This window comes from Girardinichthys multiradiatus, chromosome 1 (genome assembly GCF_021462225.1).
Source record: "Girardinichthys multiradiatus isolate DD_20200921_A chromosome 1, DD_fGirMul_XY1, whole genome shotgun sequence".
NCBI classification, from domain to species: Eukaryota; Metazoa; Chordata; class Actinopteri; order Cyprinodontiformes; family Goodeidae; genus Girardinichthys; species Girardinichthys multiradiatus.
Genome location: NC_061794.1, coordinates 12,175,927 through 12,192,905, shown reverse-complemented (window position 1 = coordinate 12,192,905; position 16,979 = coordinate 12,175,927). Strand labels below are relative to the sequence as shown.

Genomic DNA, 16,979 nt, shown 5'->3' with positions numbered 1-16,979 from the left:
GTTGATGTGAAGAAGGGGCCAGGTCATTTTTCTTGCATCTTTGACGCCCTTGCCAGCAAGCTGAGACCTATTGAATTCTGCTGAGCACTTCTCGGTACTATGATCACCATACAAAATGTTCCAGAATGTACATTTAGGATTGATTTTCAGTCCATCTTTAACCTGCAGAGGTTAAGTTAGCCTACCTTTTATGATAGCAGCTAGCAGCCCATGACAGTACCCCCCCTTTGCTGGTGATTGACTTGAGTCTGTGCTGTCTATCCTTTAATTATCCAACCACAGACACATCTGTTGGCGTCGTTATTTTGTCCAGAAAACTTGTCAATAACTTGTCTTTAAATACTTGCTCGGTCTTTAAATTGTTAAACTTTAATAATTGATACTATATTTCAGCATTCTTGGCCAGGTTTACGATTGATTCCTGGGGAATTGTAGACTTCCCCAGGTTGGCTTGAGTTCTTTGATGTGGTTAGATTTAGCCAGTAGAGGCCCTGGATGCTGCATCTCTCAAAAATGTCATTTTGGTTTAAGGTGTGTGTGTGTGTGTGCATGTGCTTACCTGTTTATATTTGCTATTATTAATATTCAATTATAATAACTTACCATTAGAAGACTGACAGGTCTTAATGGGACCAAAGCCCGAACCACCATTTTTAGGGTTATGGTTGAGAATGCATGCGTAATGATCATGGTTGGGTATCAGGTAAAGCACAAATGGAGTTACTCAATTAAATGAAAGTCAATGCAATTCCCTGATGGGGATATAAATACAAACTTGTGTGTGTCCATTTTTAGTCCTGATGTGACTGTGGCTTTGATTTCTTTCTCTAATTTAGTTGTAAATAATTAAAGCTTTTATTGAAAGAATCAAGGACATAATACAGTCAGGCCCAAAATTACTCATACCCCTAGTAAATTTAAGGTAATATTTTAATTGAACTTTGAGCTCATCATAAAAGATAAACAGTCCAAAAGCCAGTGGAAAGATGCCATAAGCTTGTCAGCAACTTCCTTTCAGCCTTCTTCCAATACATTGTCTAAGTGGGAAAAAAAAAGGGATGATTTCTAGGAACCAGATGTAATCCACGGTAGATATAGTGTTTTTTTGTTATTGTTGTTTTTCTACCAAAAGAATATCTCAAAACAGTATCCCAATAGTGTGATTAACTTTATTAATTTCGGATTCAATCCAACATCAAAGTAGGTAGACCCCACCTATGGTATAGTAACCTGAGTTTGTATGACCTTTGACCATTTCTGTAATTGTGTGTCGGTGCATGGGTGAGTGTGCATGAGTGAGCTGGTGGGTGGGTGGTCATGTGGGCGAGCATACAGCAGGTGTCGAAATAAGTGCGTTTGTGATGAGGGAAATGTACATTTGTACGTATAGCGAGAACGGTAGAAGACCTACAATCCACAGCAACAAAGAGCAACAAAGGGCAGGTAGACCCAGCTCTGGGAAGAAGCAGCGGCAGTCCCAGGCACCAGGTATCAAGCATCACCCCAGGTCAGCCATATGCCCAGTTCAAAAGTAGGTTGCCAGCAAGGCACAGGAGCAGCAGGCCTCAGGCCAAAGAGGCACAGAGTGAGATGAAAGGCACCGAGACCCCCGGGCCAGCCACACTGCCACACCCAGCCGTGCAGGCCAAGCATGGGAACCGGTCCCAAGACCTTCCGGCACCAAGCAGGGGACACAATATATTGTTGTTGAGGATGGTGAGGAGAAAGAGTGTGGAGGGTGTTCTCCAGAAATCCAGTCATCTCCACAGTCTTGAGCAGGTTAAGTTCCAAGTGGTTCCAGCCAATCTACCTACTTTGTGTATGCAAACTCATCATTGTCCTGAATCAGACCAATGACAGTGGTGTCGTAATTGAACTTTGGAGTTTCACCGACTAAGGTGCTGTGATTGTTTTCATAATGTGACATTTATTCAATACAATTGAACTGAAATGAATGTATTGTGTTTTCTTACTTGACTCAATTGTAAGTGATGGTGATGCTAAAGAAGCATTGAAGATACTTATGTTTTGTGACTTAACAAATAGATGAAAGGTTTCATACATCTACTGTCTTATGGAATGTTTTTGCAGGGTAGAACAATCCAGTTTAGTTTGAGTATTTTAGATTTTTAAAAAGAGATTATCAAAGGCAGTCGGGATTATATACAAAATACAGTTAGCACTATGAATCTTTACACTGGGCAAAGTACAGAAGGGAGACCAATTCCCCCAAGTACTCCTAATGCCCCCAAGGCCCATGGCACCCTGGCCAATGAGCCATGTTGTCCATATCAACACTGCAAATTAAGTAAAATATAAACATTACCAATTAAAAGGTAAGTAAAACAGTAAAATTTTTCTTACAGTGCAGCTCCTAACCATGCACAGGACATTCAGGATAGAGTTACAGCTTGTTTACATGTTCTGTTTGACTTGTAATCACTCTTCCTGTTGAAACGACAAAAAGGAACGCCCAGAGCTATAAAACATGTCCACTGTAAAAAAAAAAAAAAGCCATGTCATGCTAAGTACACAAACTGACCCAAATGTTTCAGAAAAATACAGAGGAATCCCTGGATAATTTCAAATTGTACTGCATGGAAAACAAAAAAAACAACACTGTACTATTGTATACCGTTTTTAGAAATATACAAGAATACTATGAACACATGGGTAATGTGAAACATTAATTGTCATCTCTGAATTTACAATTTGAGTTCTGAGCATGAAACCTCTGCTGATGTAAATTATTTTTCAACACATATATCTGAGAACACTGAGATTTGCATTAAACAGAATTTAAAGAATGCTGTGGATGACAAATACTGGATGGAAGGCTATGGATCAAACAGCTTGGATATTGTTTTATAACCTATCCCTGCCTTTAACTTCTCCATAACTTTACCCCCGAGCTGTCTGCTGTGTTCCTTGGTCTTCATGATGGTCTTTGTCCACTAATGTTCTCTTACAAACACTAAGGCTTTCAGAGAACAGCTGGATCTAATAACACCAGCACTGCTGAGGTTTAACTGCAGCCCAATTAGCCTAAGAGGTAGATGTACGGCTGAGACACTTTAAAAGTAAAGTTATAACATGGCAGAACAGAAATAGGTCTGATGGGGAGAATGAAATAGGTTTAATTGTTATGATTCTGGCCAGTCTGCCTGCCCTGCTCTCACTCATTAATTAACTCATCTGCTTCACCTGTCTGCTGCTGCTGCTGCGCAATCACCGTCATGCCACACACCTGTGGAGCTGCAGTTATATACAGCCAACTGACAGGCAGACGGTGCCAGATTTTTGAAATTCAGCGTTCCTTCCTGACTGATCTTGTTCTCTGACCTTGCCTTGACTCGCCTCATGGATTTTGCCCTTCCTGCCTGCACCTTGTCTGACGGATTGGATTTCTGGATTTTGACTCTGTTTTCTGCTTCTGGTTTTCTGCCTCTGCCTGCCCCTTGTCTGATGCCTCTAGCCCTGGAATTCAACCCTGTTTCTGTCCCTGGATTTATGCCTCAGCCTAACCACTGGTTTATTCAGCCTGACCCCGCCTGGCTCTCAAGTCTGCCTGGAATTATTGTCAAGAGGACAATCACAGCTCTCTGTGTTTCTATCACAGTTTCAGTTAATTCCCTGGAGGATTTGGATCAGTCGGCAATCCGATTTCAGTCTGCTGGACGCTTCCTCATTAACTGTCTGGATCACTTCCTCTTCTGGATTCTGTGCCTCATCCCTAGACTGAGAAGGTTAGTGGCTTTATCTAACTCCTTGCAAATCCTGAGTTTTATTCAGCCCCTAACTAGTCTCTCTGTCCTTAGTGGTTCCTGGAAGCTGACTGCTGTTCTCCTGCTTTCTGATCCTGAGTTACTGAATAAACCTTTTACTTATCACTTTGTGTTTGGCTGAATTTGGGTTCTCTGTCTCTGGTCGTGATAGTAAAATCTGGCCAAAAGATGGACCCATTGCCAGCACAGCAGTGGCGCACAATGTTGATCACTCTATTGCCCGTCTAGATTCTGGCATGAGGAAAATTATTTCTATGCTGTGCTCCATGACTCCTGCTTCCAGACCAGCGCCCTCACAGCCAGTTTCCCCCAGAGTTCCTGATCTTTCCGCTGTGGTAAGAGAGCCTAGACTCACGCCTCCTGAACTGTTTAAGGGAGATCCGGACCAGTGCCATGCTTTTGTTACTCAATGTGAGATTCATTTTGAGCTTCAGCCTTCTTCGTTCCCTTCTGAACGCTCTAAGGTGGCGTTTGTCATTTCCCTGATCTCTGGAAAGACTAAGCAATGGGGCACTGCTGAGTGGCAGAATGGTTCGGTCACATGTGCTTCTTATGCTGCATTCTCCAAGGAGCTTATCAGGGTTTTTGACACAGTTCTTTCCAGTTGTGAAGCTGCCAGAGGTTTACTCTCCATAAAACAGGGAGAGCGAAGCATCACATCAGATATCATTGACTTTCATTTGTTGGCAGCTGACAGTTTTTGGAATGAGCATGCTCAAATGGATGCTTTCATGCAAGGTCTTAATTAGAACATCAAGGATGAACTGGCTACCTGGGACTACCCTGCCTCCCTTCACCAACTTGAGGACCTGGCAACCCGCATTGATTTACGGCTCACAGAAAGGAGGAGGGAGAGGCGTCATAGAGAGGTTAAACCCTCCTCAGATCACAGTCCTGTTCCCCACCTTGAACCCAAGGGTCTTCCACCCCCTTCTGATCACCGTTATGACCATGAGCCCATGCAGTTGGGTCGTTCAAAGATTTCTGCGGAGGAGTGCGATCGACGTAGGAAGAACAACTTGTGTTTTTATTGTGGTGGACAGGGTCATGTTGCCTTCAGGTGTCCGTTAAAAGCCCAGGCTCAGTAGAGGTGAGGAGAACTCTACTGAGCCGAAGTCAACTGTCCGTCTCCTCATGCTCATTTCCTGCAACCATTCAAGTATCTTCTACTTCTCATCAGGTGTTAGTGTTCATTGACTCAGAGGTGGACACAGAATTTATGGATGAGTCATTCGCCAGGGACCATGACATCAAGCTTCTTCCCACGTCTGACTCCTGTAATGTTCTGGCTTTGGGTGGTCATAGTATCAACAGTTCACACTACAAAACAGAGGTAATCAAACTCACACTGGGGAGCACCCATTTGGATGAAGTGACTTTCAGGATCATCAACTCGCCTACACTACCATTTGTTTTAGGAGCCTCCTAGTTACAAAAGCACAACCCCCCACATTGACTGGCAAGCCAAAGAGATTTTGGGCTGGGCTAAGTCCTGCTCGGCCACGTGTTTGTCTTCTGCCACCGCAGATAATATTCTGGAAAATTACATTGAGGAGACATAGCCCGATTTGTCTAAGGTGCCTCCCGAATATCATGCTTTTAAGGAGGTTTTCAACAAGTCCAGAGCCACGGCACTTCCACCTCACAGACCCTATGACTGTGCCATTGAGCTCCTACCTGGCACATCTCCCCCTAGGGGTCGATTGTATTCATTGTCTGGACCAGAGAACCAAGCCATGAGGAAGTACGTTGATGAATCACTAATGGCTGGTATAATCAGACCTTCTTCTTCAGCAGGGGCAGGCTTCTTCTTTGTGGGGAAGAAGGATGGTTCCTTGAGACCATGCATCGACTACAGGGGACTAAATGACATCACCATCAAGAATCGATACCTTCTACCACTCATGAACACTGCTTTTGACCAGATTCAAGGGGCCAAGATTTTCTCTAAGCTAGACTTAAGAAACACGTACCACCTTGTCCGCATCAAGGAGGGGGACGAATGGAAGACAGCATTTAACACACCCACTGGTCACTATGAGTACTGTGCAATGCCTTTTGGTTTAACCAATGCTCCTGCAGTTTTTCAGGCATTGGTGACTGATGTCCTGAGGGACATGGTTGGACAGTTTGTTTTTGTTTACCTTGACGACATTCTGATTTATTCCCAGGATCTGGAAACTCACAGAAGTCATGTTTGGGCCGTTCTCCTCCGTCTTCTTCAAAATCATCTGTTTGTCAAAGCTGAAAAGTGTGAGTTACACACCACCACCACTTCATTCCTAGGATTCATCATCTCTCCAGACCAAGTCATGGTGGACCCCTCCAAAGTCAAGGCGGTCTTGGAATGGCCTTCTCCTACCAATCGCAAACAACTTTAAAGGTTTCTGGGGTTTGCTAATTTTTACAGACATTTCATCAGAAATTATAGCCTTGTAGCAGCCCCTCTCAATGCTCTCACTTAGTCTAAGACCAATTTTGTATGGAACGAAATGGCCAAAAGAGCTTTTGTCAAGCTCAAAGGTTTATTTACATTTGCTCCTGTTCTATGGTCCCCTAACCCTGATAAACAGTTCATAGTGGAGGTTGACACCTCAAACACTGGGGTTGGAGCAGTCCTAAGCCAAAGAAGTTCTGATGATCTTATTCACCCATGTGCCTTCTTTTCTAGGACTTTGTCCCAAGCAGAGCGCAATTACGATGTGGGGGACCGAGAACCGTTGGCAGTCAAGTTGGCTCTCGAGAAGTGGAGGCATTGGCTAGAGGGGGCTAAGGAACCGTTTCTTGTTTAGACAGATCATAAGAACTTGGAATAACTGAGATCTGCAAAGCGCCTTAATCCCAGGCAGGCAAGGTGGGCTTTATTTTTTGGAAGATTCAATTTCTCTGTCTTTCAGGCCTGGAGTCAAAAATGGCAAAGCGGACGCCCTGTCCAGAATACAGGAACCCTCCGAGTCACAGGCCTCTGGGGAGGATGAATTTATTCTCCTGGAATCAGTGAGACTCTCTGTCACCATGTTGGAATTGGAAGGAGAGATTAGAGATGCCACCAAAGACCTTCCTATCCCAACTTCATGCCCACCTGACCGGTGTTTCGTCCCGGAGCGCCTCATACCCAAGGTACTTAATTCATGCCATAATTCACATCTGTTCTGGTATCAGCAGGATGTTGCAGATGGTCCGGACTCAGTTTTGGTGGCCATCTCTTGTCAAAGATGTTACAGATTACGTCACAGCTTGTAGTAAATGTTCCCAAGCCAAGTCTTCTCGTCGTCCTCCTGCTGGACTCTTACATCCACTACCTATTCCTCCTCGTCCTTGGTCACACATAGCCATGGACTTCGTGACAGGTTTGCCAGTTTCTAATGGCTTCACAGTTCTGCTAACTGTTATTGACAGGTTTTCTAAGATGGTTCACCTTATCCCCCTCAAGAAGTTGCCTTCGGCCAAGGAAATGGGGGACATTGTGGCACGTGAGGTTTTTTGCCTTCATAGCATACCCACAGACATTGTCTCGGACAGAGGACCCCAGTTCGTATCACATTTCTGGAAAGAGTTTTGTTCTTTGCTGGGGATTACAGTTAGTTTGTCCTCAGGATTTCACCCACAGTCAGATGGACAGACTGAGAGGGCCAACCAGGAGGTAGAGACCAAACTGCACACATTATGTGAGTCAGACGCAACAAAATGGTCTCAAAATTTACCCTGGGTTGAATATGCTGTCAACACCCTCCCGGCTAGTGCCACAGGGTTATCCCCTTTCCAAGTTGTGTTTGGTTTTCAGCCACCCTTGTTCAGTCCAGGAGAAAGAAGCTGAGGTTCCTTCTGCTCAGGCAGCGGCCCTAAGATGTCAGCGCATCAAAAGGTCCATGATCGGGATGTCTGAGTTGCAGGCATGCACAGCAAATTGTCGGAGAGTCCCTGCTCCAAGCTACCAGGTGGGACAGAAGGTTTGGGTGTCCACTGAGGACCTCTCACTCCTGGTTGACTCCCGTAAGCTGGCACCTCGTTTTGTGGGACCCTTTCCCATATCCAAGATCATCAATCCTGTGGCTGTTCATTTACGTCTGCCTCATGCCATGAGACTTCACCCTACCTTCCACGTGTACCGGATCAAGCCCTATGTGGTGTCCCATCTCGGGAGATTTTTGAAAACATTTGTGAGTAGTTATCCAGCGTTCCTTCCTGACTGGTCTTGTTCTCTGACCTTGCCTTGCCTCATGGATTTTGCCTGCCTGCTCCTTGTTTGATGGATTGGATTTCTGGATTTTGACTCTGATTTTCTCCCCTCCTTGAACCATCACCTTAACGTGGTGGAGGGGTTTGAGTGCTCAAATGATCCTAGAGGCTATGTTGTCTGGGGCCTAAATGCCCCTGGTAGGGTCTCCCATGGCAAACAGGCTCTAGGTGATGGGTCAGACAATTAGTGGTTCAAGAATCCCTCATGAAGACAAAAATATCGAGGCACGTGACGTCGCCCGGTACGGCGGAGCCGGGGTCCCACCCTGGAGCCAGGCCTGGGGTCGGGACTTGTCGGAGAGCGCCTGGTGGCCGGGTTGCTCCTCGTGGGACCCGGCCGGGCCGAGCCCGAATGAGAGACGCAAGGCCATCCCCCAGTGGGCCCACCACCTGCAGGGGGAACCGTGAGGGACCGGTGCAAAGAGGATTGGGTGGCGGACGAAGGTGGAGACCTCAGCGGCCCGATCCCCGGATGCTTAGGCTGGCTCTAGGGACGTGGAATGTCACCTCGCTGGGGGGGAAGGAGCCTGAGCTTGTGCGGGAGGTCGAGAGTTATCAACTAGAAATAGTCGGGCTCGCCTCCACGCACAGCGTGGGCTCTGGAACCCATCTCCTTGAGAGGGGTTGGACTCTGTTCTACTCTGGAATGGCCCACGGGGAGAGGCGGCGGGCTGGTGTGGGTTTGCTTGTTGCCCCCCAGCTCAGCCGTCTCGTGTTGGGGTTTACCCCAGTGGATGAGAGGGTCGTATCCCTGCGCCTTCGGGTTGGGGAGAGGTCTCTGACTATCATTTCAGCCTACGGGCCGAGTGGCAGTGCGGAGTACCCGGCCTTCTTGGCGTCTCTGTCGGGGGTGCTGGATAGTGCCCCTCCTGGGGACTCCATTATTCTGCTGGGGGACTTCAATGCCCACGTGGGGAACGACAGTGACACCTGGAGAGGCGTGATCGGGAGGAATGGCCTCCCCGATCTGAATCCGAGTGGTGTTTTGTTATTGGACTTCTGTGCTAGTCACGGTTTGTCCATAACGAACACCATGTTCAAACATAAGGGTGTCCATCAGTGGACTTGGCACCAGGATACCCTAGGCAGGAGGTCGATGATCGACTTTGTTGTCGTATCATCAGATCTTCGGCCGCATGTTTTGGACACTCGGGTGAAGAGAGGGGCTGAGCTGTCCACTGATCATCACCTGGTGGTGAGTTGGATCCGCTGGAGGAGGAGAAAGCCAGTCAGACTTGGCAGGCCCAAGCGCATAGTGAGGGTCTGCTGGGAATGTCTGGCGGAGCCCTCGGCCAGGGATGTATTCAACTCCCACCTCCGGGAGAGCTTCGACCAGATCTCGGGGGATGTTGGAGACATAGAATCTGAGTGGACCATGTTATCCGCATCTATTGTCGATGCTGCTGCCCGTAGCTGTGGCCGTAAGGTCTGCGGTGCCTGTCGCGGCGGCAATCCCAGAACCCGGTGGTGGACACCGGCAGTAAGGGATGCTGTTAAGCTGAAGAAGGAGTCCTATCGGCTGTGGTTGGCTTGTGGGACTCCTGAGGTGTCTGACGGGTACCGTGAGGCCAAGCGTGCTGCAGCCCGGGCTGTGGCAGAGGCAAAAACATAGGCCTGGGAGGAGTTCGGTGAGGCCATGGAGAAGGACTACTGGTTGGCCTCGAAGCGATTCTGGCAAACCGTCCGTCGCCTCAGGAGGGGAAAGCAGTGCTTTGCCAACACTGTTTATAGTGGGGGCGGGAGACTGCTGACCTCGACTGAGGACATTATCGGGCAGTGGAAGGAGTACTTCGAGGATCTCCTCAATCCTGCCATCACGCATTCCGTGGTGGAAACAGAGGCTGGGGACTCGGGGTCGGACTCTTTCGTCACCCAGGCTGAAGTCACCGAGGTGGTTAAAAAGCTCTGCGGTGGCAAGGCTTCGGGGGTGGATGAGATCCGCCCTGAGTACCTCAAGTCTCTGGATGTTGTAGGGCTGTCATGGTTGACACGTCTCTTCAACATTGCGTGGCGGTCGGGGACAGTGCCTCTGGACTGGCAGACTGGGAGGGTGTGTTCCAACTACAGGGGGATCACACTCCTCAGCCTCCCTGGTAAGGCCTACGCCAGGGTATTGGAGAGGAGAGTCCGACCGATAGTCGAACCTCAGCTTCAAGAGGAGCAGTGTGGTTTTCGTCCCGGCCGTGGAACACTGGACCAGCTCCATACCCTCTACAGGGTGCTCGAGGGTTCATGGGAGTTTGCCCAACCGGTTCACATGTGTTTTGTGGACTTGGAGAAGGCATTCGACTGTGTCCCTCGTGATGCCCTGTGGGGGGTGCTCCAGGAGTATGGAATCGGGGGCCCTTTACTAGGGGCCATCCGGTCCCTGTACGAGCGGAGCAGGAGTTTGGTCCGCATTGCCGGCATGTTCCCGGTGCATGTTGGACTCCGGCAGGGCTGCCCTTTGTCACCGGTCCTGTTCATAACTTTTATGGACAGGATTTCTAGACGCAGCTAAGGGCCGGAGGGGGTCGGGTTTGGGGACCAGTGGATTTTGTCTCTTCTTTTTGCAGATGACGTGGTCCTGCTGGCCCCCTCTAGCCAAGACCTACAGCATGCGCTGTGGCGGTTCGCAGCCGAGTGTGAAGCGGCTGGGATGAGGATCAGCTCCTCCAAGTCCGAGGCCATGGTACTCGACCGTAAAAGGGTGGCTTGTCCTCTTCAGGTTGGAGGGAGTTCCTGCCTCAAGTGGAGGAGTTTAAGTATCTCGGGGTCTTGTTCACGAGTGAGGGAAGAATGGAGCGGGAGATCGACAGACAGATCGGTGCGGCTGCCACAGTAATGGGGGCGCTGTGCCAGTCCGTTGTGGTGAAGAGAGAGCTGAGCCGAAAAGCAAAGCTCTCAATTTACTGGTCGGTGTACGTTCCTACCCTCACTTATGGCCATGAACTTTGGGTCATGACCGAAAGAACAAGATCCCGGATACAAGCGGCTGAAATGAGCTTCCTCCGTAGGGTGGCCGGGCACTCCCTTAGAGATAGGGTGAGGAGCTCGGCCATCCGGGAGGGGCTCGGAGTAGAGCCGCTGCTCCTCCACATCGAGAGGAGCCAGTTGAGGTGGCTCGGGCATCTATACCGGATGCCTCCTGGACGCCTTCCTTGGGAGGTGTTCCAAGCACGTCCCACCGGGAGGAGGCCCAGGGGACGGCCCAGGACACGCTGGAGGGACTATGTCTCTCGGCTGGCCTGGGAACGCCTTGGGCTCCCCCTGGAGGAACTGGAGGAGGTGTCTGGAGAGAGGGACGTCTGGGCGTCTCTGCTGAGTCTGCTGCCCCCGCGACCCGGTCCCAGATAAAGCGGAAGACGACGAGTACGCGTACGACTCTGTGCCTCTGGTTTTCTGCCTCTGCCTGCCCCTTGTCTGATGCCTCTAGCCCTGGAATTCAACCGTTTCTGTCCCTGGATTTACGCTTCAGCCTAACCACTGGTTTATTCAACCTGAGCCCGTCTGGCTCTCAAGTCCGCCTGGAATTACTGTCAAGAGGACAATCACAGCTCTCTGTGTTTCTATCACAGTTTCAGCTGACTTCTCGGAGGATTTGGATCAGTCGGCAATCCGATTTCAGTCTGTTGGACGCTTCCTCATTAACTGTCTGGATCACTTCCTCCTCTGGATTCTGTGCCTCATCCCCAGACTGAGAAGGTTAGTGGCTTTATCTAACTCCTTGCAAATCCTGAGTTTTATTCAGCCCCTAACTAGTCTCTCTGTCCTTAGTGGTTCCTGGAAGCTGACTGCTGTTCTCCTGCTCTCTGATCCTGAGTTACTGAATAAACCTTTTACTTATCACTTTGTGTTTGGCTGAATTTGGGTTCTCTGTCTCTGGTCGTGACATTAATGTGGTATAAAATGATGTAAAACAACTTTAAGCCTTATTTTCCATGTATTTCCCCATCTGGTCTGTACACCTGTTATTTAGCTATTGCAGGGGTTTGCTGGAGCCTTATGGGGCCTTTTAGACACTTCACAACAAAATTTAATTTAATGTTTTAAAATGTAATAGTGTTTTAAGAAAAGGCTAGCTGTGGGTGTTTTCATGCAATAAATGCATAACATTGCCACAAAGTGTCATTAAAAGTTTAAAGAATATTTATTTACATGTAGTAGTTTTTTTTGTTTGTTTTTTTTACATAATTTTGAATAAAAAATTGTCTAATTTAAAACAAATGTCTTAAACCTCAAAATGTACAATTGTTCTTTAATTTAAAAAATCTAAATGAATTTTCTATAGTAGCTATTATAAAAACAAGCTAGTTTGTTTCGAAGAGTCATGTTGCTTTTGTTTCACCGGAATGAAGGCAACAACTTCTCTTGGGGTTGTAAAGGTTTCTGAAACCTGGGCTAGAGGAACGGTATATGGACGATTGTGGCTCAGTGAGAAGAGTAGACGTCTTGCAATCAAAAGGTTGTGGTTTTGATTCCAGCTTCCTCCTGTCACATGTTGATGTTCCCCTGGGCAAAGCACTACACCACATCATGCCTACCGATCTGTGTGGGTGTTAGTGAGTGCAAATGGGTGAATATGGCTCTAGTGTAAAGCGCTTGGAGTTGTCGGTATGACCAGAAATGCACTATATAAATTCAGTTCATTTACCATTTATATTCAGAAGAGTTTAAAACTTATCCACAGAACTATAATGTGAGTAAAAGACATACCCTGGCAAACCAGAAAATAACTTCAAAAGAGCTTCCCACCGTCAGTGTTTTTTTTTTTTTTTATAGTAATTATGCAAGATGGGTGGGATCTTAAAGCGTCCCCTGTGGTAACTGCCCTCAGGAATTTTAATGAACTTTAATTGCTCTACTGTTCCTCTTGACCAGGAGATCCACATCGAGACTAAGCTGGTCTGAGGATCGTTTCTACAGACAGGAGAATCAGGTCGGTCTCTATAATTTTCTTATTAAAGCTATATTATCAAAACTACCTGCAAGAATGATAAACCCACACTCAGACTAAATGGGATGACAGATAAATGTACAGTCATTAAACTGTCTCCACTGCTTGAAACAAGATCCTTTGTTCAGTCGAAGACCAACTCCTTTTTCAGATCAAGATTTGGGCAGAATGGAGTTGAAGGTGTCTGTCAACGGCATCCAACGCGTTGTGTGTGGAGTTACAGAGGAAACAACCTGCCAAGAAGTGGTCCTAGTATTGGCTCAATCTCTTGGTAAGTATTCTTGTAAGTCCACATACTACCAAAATCCCTTTCAGACATGCTGGCTGAACTCATGGCCACACTATTACTCTCCTTTTTTCAGGGCAGCCAGGACGCTACACCTTGCGAGAGAAATTCAAAGACTTTGAGCGGTGCATGACCCCCGATGAACGACTTCTGGAGACATTGGAGAAGTACGGTGAGCAGGCCAAGGAGGTCCAGCTCAGCCTCCAACACAATGGGCCCTCTACTTTGGATGAAATGGGCAGAGGGAAAGTTGGCAGATACCAGCCCTGTCCGCCACTGAGACGGAAAGAAGTAGGACCTAAAATGAGGAAAAGCAGCGGCTCCCTAAGCTTGCACCGCCAAAGCTTGCCGCCATTGTCCACGTTCAGAGAAGAGGCAGAGAAGAAAAAACATGACCTAAAGAAGCCTAAAAGAAAGTCTCTGACTCTCATGGAGGAGGCCTGGGAATGGCTGGAAAGTCTTGGCAAAGGAAAGGTCTACAGTACGACTAGTGACAAGCAAAACAAGAGGACGGATAAAAAGGGCCGTACCTCTTTGGATTTGTCCCTCTTTATTTCAAAAGAACAACCAGAGCAGAATAGCAAAGATACAGGCCGAGGTCAGAAAATTTCAAAATCTGACTTGGACCATCAAACATCCTGCTGCATTGGAAATCAGACAAAGGAAAACAGCAAGTGCTCAAAGAAAACTGAAGAGTTCAAATCTGACTTGAGCAGCTCAATCTGTGCAGCAGTGACCAAAGATGAAAAAAACCTGCTAAGAGAATCCATCATATGTCAGCTGTTGTGCTTGCAGGACTTACAGGTCCAAATAACAAACACAGACAAACTGATTTTTGACCTCGAGCAAAAGCAGAAAGCCAAAAGAGCCAATGAAGAAGCTCAGGACAGATCGGTTGCAGAGGTGTTGGAGCAGATCAAATTTTGGGAGAATGAACTAAAAGCTGAGGAGAGTTACGAGAAAGACTTGCAGCATCAGTTCCTCAAAATGAGAGCCAAGGCTGTGGAGTGCAAAGCTAAATTGGAGGAATACAAGTGCAAAATGCAGGGCTTTGATTCTTTTGGCAATCTAAATATTGCTCAAGAAGACCCAGAGGTAGTTTTAAAAGCTAATGAAAAAGTTGCAACAAAGATGCCTGCCAGCTCGAAAAAGGCCGAAAATCTGGAAGGATCCAGTGTGGATGTAAATGTCAACAGGAAGTTCCTGCCCAAAGAAGACCACAGCACTCCTCATGCTCTAGTTGCTCCAAATCAGATAAAGGAGCGTCGGCCCACAGGACCTACTGAACTAAGGGAGTGGTGGAAACGCTGGTCAGAAGCTCAAAAGGCTCAATCCCAGGATGAAAAGAAGGTGATTCATCGCTCTGAGCTCACTATATACCTGAGAAGTACCAAGCTTTAGAGTCAGCCGCTGAAGATTGAATTCTTCATTGTAATATAGCTGTGATATCTTCATCAAAGGAACATTTTCAATGTTCAAAAACAGACTGAAATTATTCTGCTTTCACTGTTACAATATTATCCTTCAGATGACTATGGTTTGATGTTTAAACCTAGAAAACCTGGCTACATTTAAGCTGCAATTTGTCATGTATCTCTGAAACCTAACGCCTAACCAAGCAATTAACCAAATCCTTAATTTTATTTGTGTTTAGTTTGTAAATAATACTTCCTGAATGTTTTGGGTTTCAGAGCTGGATTTAAAGGTGTAACTTATGCTGTAAATACAGAGCTGTGAAAAAGCAATTGCCTCCTAAACCTAAGAACTACCACCTGGTGTTTGTGATTCGGCCTGAGTTTTTTTTACACCACAGTGGAGGAATTTTCAGCCAAGACTTTGCTGAATTGTTTTAACTCGGCTTCATTCGCAAGTTCGAGCATGAATTACCCTTTTTAAGGTTATGTGACAGCATCTCAAGGTGTAAGTCCAGACTTTGACTAGAACACTACTACAGCTTTTCTTTTTGAGTTATTCAGGGGTGGATTTGCTGCTGTGCTTTGGATCCCCGTCCAGCTAGATAATTTAAATTCTCTTAGGCTTAGAAGTCACAAACTGATGGCTGGGCATTCACCTTCAGGATTTACTGCTACAGAGCAGAATTTGTGGGTCAATGGTGTGTCCCAAAGCAGCCATAGAACATCACACTATTTGACTCCAGGCATATCTGTTAGTTTAATGCCAGATACAACAGGATGCTCACCTTCCAAAAGGTTCCACTTTTGTCTTATCAGGCAACAGAATATTTCCTTGGGGATCATCAACATGTGTTTTGGTGATGAGCTGGACCTTGGTGTTCTTTGTGATCAGCAGTGGTTTTTAAACTCTTCCACGAATGCCATTTTTATCTCTTTTTATTCTTAAACTGCGAACCTTAACTGAGGCCTGCGCTGCTTTAGATGTTTTTCTGGGTTCTTCTGTGCCTTCATGGATGAGTTGTCCACACTCCTTGGAAGGTTCACTACTGTTTTGTTTTCTCCATTTGTTGATAATGGCTCTCACTGTGGTCGGCTGGCCTTACAAATGGCTTTGTGACCTTTTCCAAACTGATAAAGGTTTTGATTTTTTGTTAATTTCTTTAGGTCAGGGCATAATACGTTGCTTTTTAAGATCCTTGAGCCTACTTTATTGTGTCAAAGGTTGTTTATGAGATTTCTTGATATACAAATACGCATTAATAAGTCCTGGCTATTGCTGGTCAAATTAAACTCAGGTTAATCACAATAAATTTTAATGAAATCCTTTGAAAACTGCTTATAGTATTTTCTCAGGTTATTTTTGATTTTCAATCTTGTTTGAGGATCTGAATCATTTAACATTTATAACAAATCTGTAAGAGCGCAAATACTTTTAACCACAATATAGTATCCGTTAATAAAAGGGTGCTTGCTTTTCTTGTATAGTTTGACATTTGGACAACTTTTCATACGTACATTTCAGTCTAAAGACAACTCATTTAAACATTTTATGAACAACTGACAGTTATCTTCAGCCATTTGGCATCCAGATTGACAGCAGGAATTAATTTCTAAAATTAGATTTAAAGAAGCGTTTCTCACACGTATTTTATAAATCATACACAGAAATACATCAGTTTCCTTAGCTCAGCTTGGTCCTTAAAGTCCATTAATGACCTGAATATAATAAATCTGCTTTTAAAATATTTTCACACATCACTTGAATCATCACTTCAGGAGTACAGGTCCTTCTCAAAATATTAGCATATTGTGATAAAGTTCATTATTTTCCATAATGTCATGATGAAAATTTAACATTCATATATTTTAGATTCATTGCACACTAACTGAAATATTTCAGGTCTTTTATTGTCTTAATACGGATGATTTTGGCATACAGCTCATGAAAACCCAAAATTCCTATCTCACAAAATTAGCATATCATTAAAAGGGTCTCTAAACGAGCTATGAACCTAATCATCTGAATCAACGAGTTAACTCTAAACACCTGCAAAAGATTCCTGAGGCCTTTAAAACTCCCAGCCTGGTTCATCACTCAAAACCCCAATCATGGGTAAGACTGCCGACCTGACTGCTGTCCAGAAGGCCACTATTGACACCCTCAAGCAAGAGGGTAAGACACAGAAAGACATTTCTGAACGAATAGGCTGTTCCCAGAGTGCTGTATCAAGGCACCTCAGTGGGAAGTCTGGGGGAAGGAAAAAGTGTGGCAGAAAACGCTGCACAACGAGAAGAGGTGACCGGACCCTGAGGAAGAT

General features: G+C 46.0%; 2 protein-coding genes across 5 annotated transcripts; both read left to right on the top strand.

Annotated features, from left to right (window-relative positions):
- The first annotated feature begins 3,309 nt into the window (after positions 1-3,309).
- LOC124874004 lies at positions 3,310-11,803 on the top strand. 4 transcript variants are annotated; one of them, XR_007039687.1, is made up of 5 exons: positions 3,310-3,746; positions 3,819-5,529; positions 5,957-6,905; positions 11,582-11,708; positions 11,781-11,803. XR_007039687.1 is itself a non-coding variant. In XM_047375128.1 (4 exons), exons 1-3 carry the CDS (start codon positions 3,361-3,363, stop codon positions 11,702-11,704), a joined length of 732 nt encoding a protein of 243 aa, XP_047231084.1. In that variant the 5' UTR covers positions 3,310-3,360; the 3' UTR covers positions 11,705-11,708; positions 11,781-11,803. The 4 variants fall into 4 exon arrangements, 1 of the variants encoding a protein (XP_047231084.1); XR_007039689.1 differs by lacking the exon at positions 3,819-5,529; XR_007039686.1 differs by having other exon boundaries at positions 3,819-6,905.
- A 951-nt stretch (positions 11,804-12,754) lies between these two features.
- rassf11 (Ras association domain family member 11) lies at positions 12,755-15,024 on the top strand. The gene is made up of 3 exons (XM_047375738.1): positions 12,755-12,942; positions 13,112-13,231; positions 13,323-15,024. Exons 2-3 carry the CDS (start codon positions 13,129-13,131, stop codon positions 14,645-14,647), a joined length of 1,428 nt encoding a protein of 475 aa, XP_047231694.1. The 5' UTR covers positions 12,755-12,942; positions 13,112-13,128; the 3' UTR covers positions 14,648-15,024.
- The last annotated feature ends 1,955 nt before the right edge of the window (positions 15,025-16,979 follow it).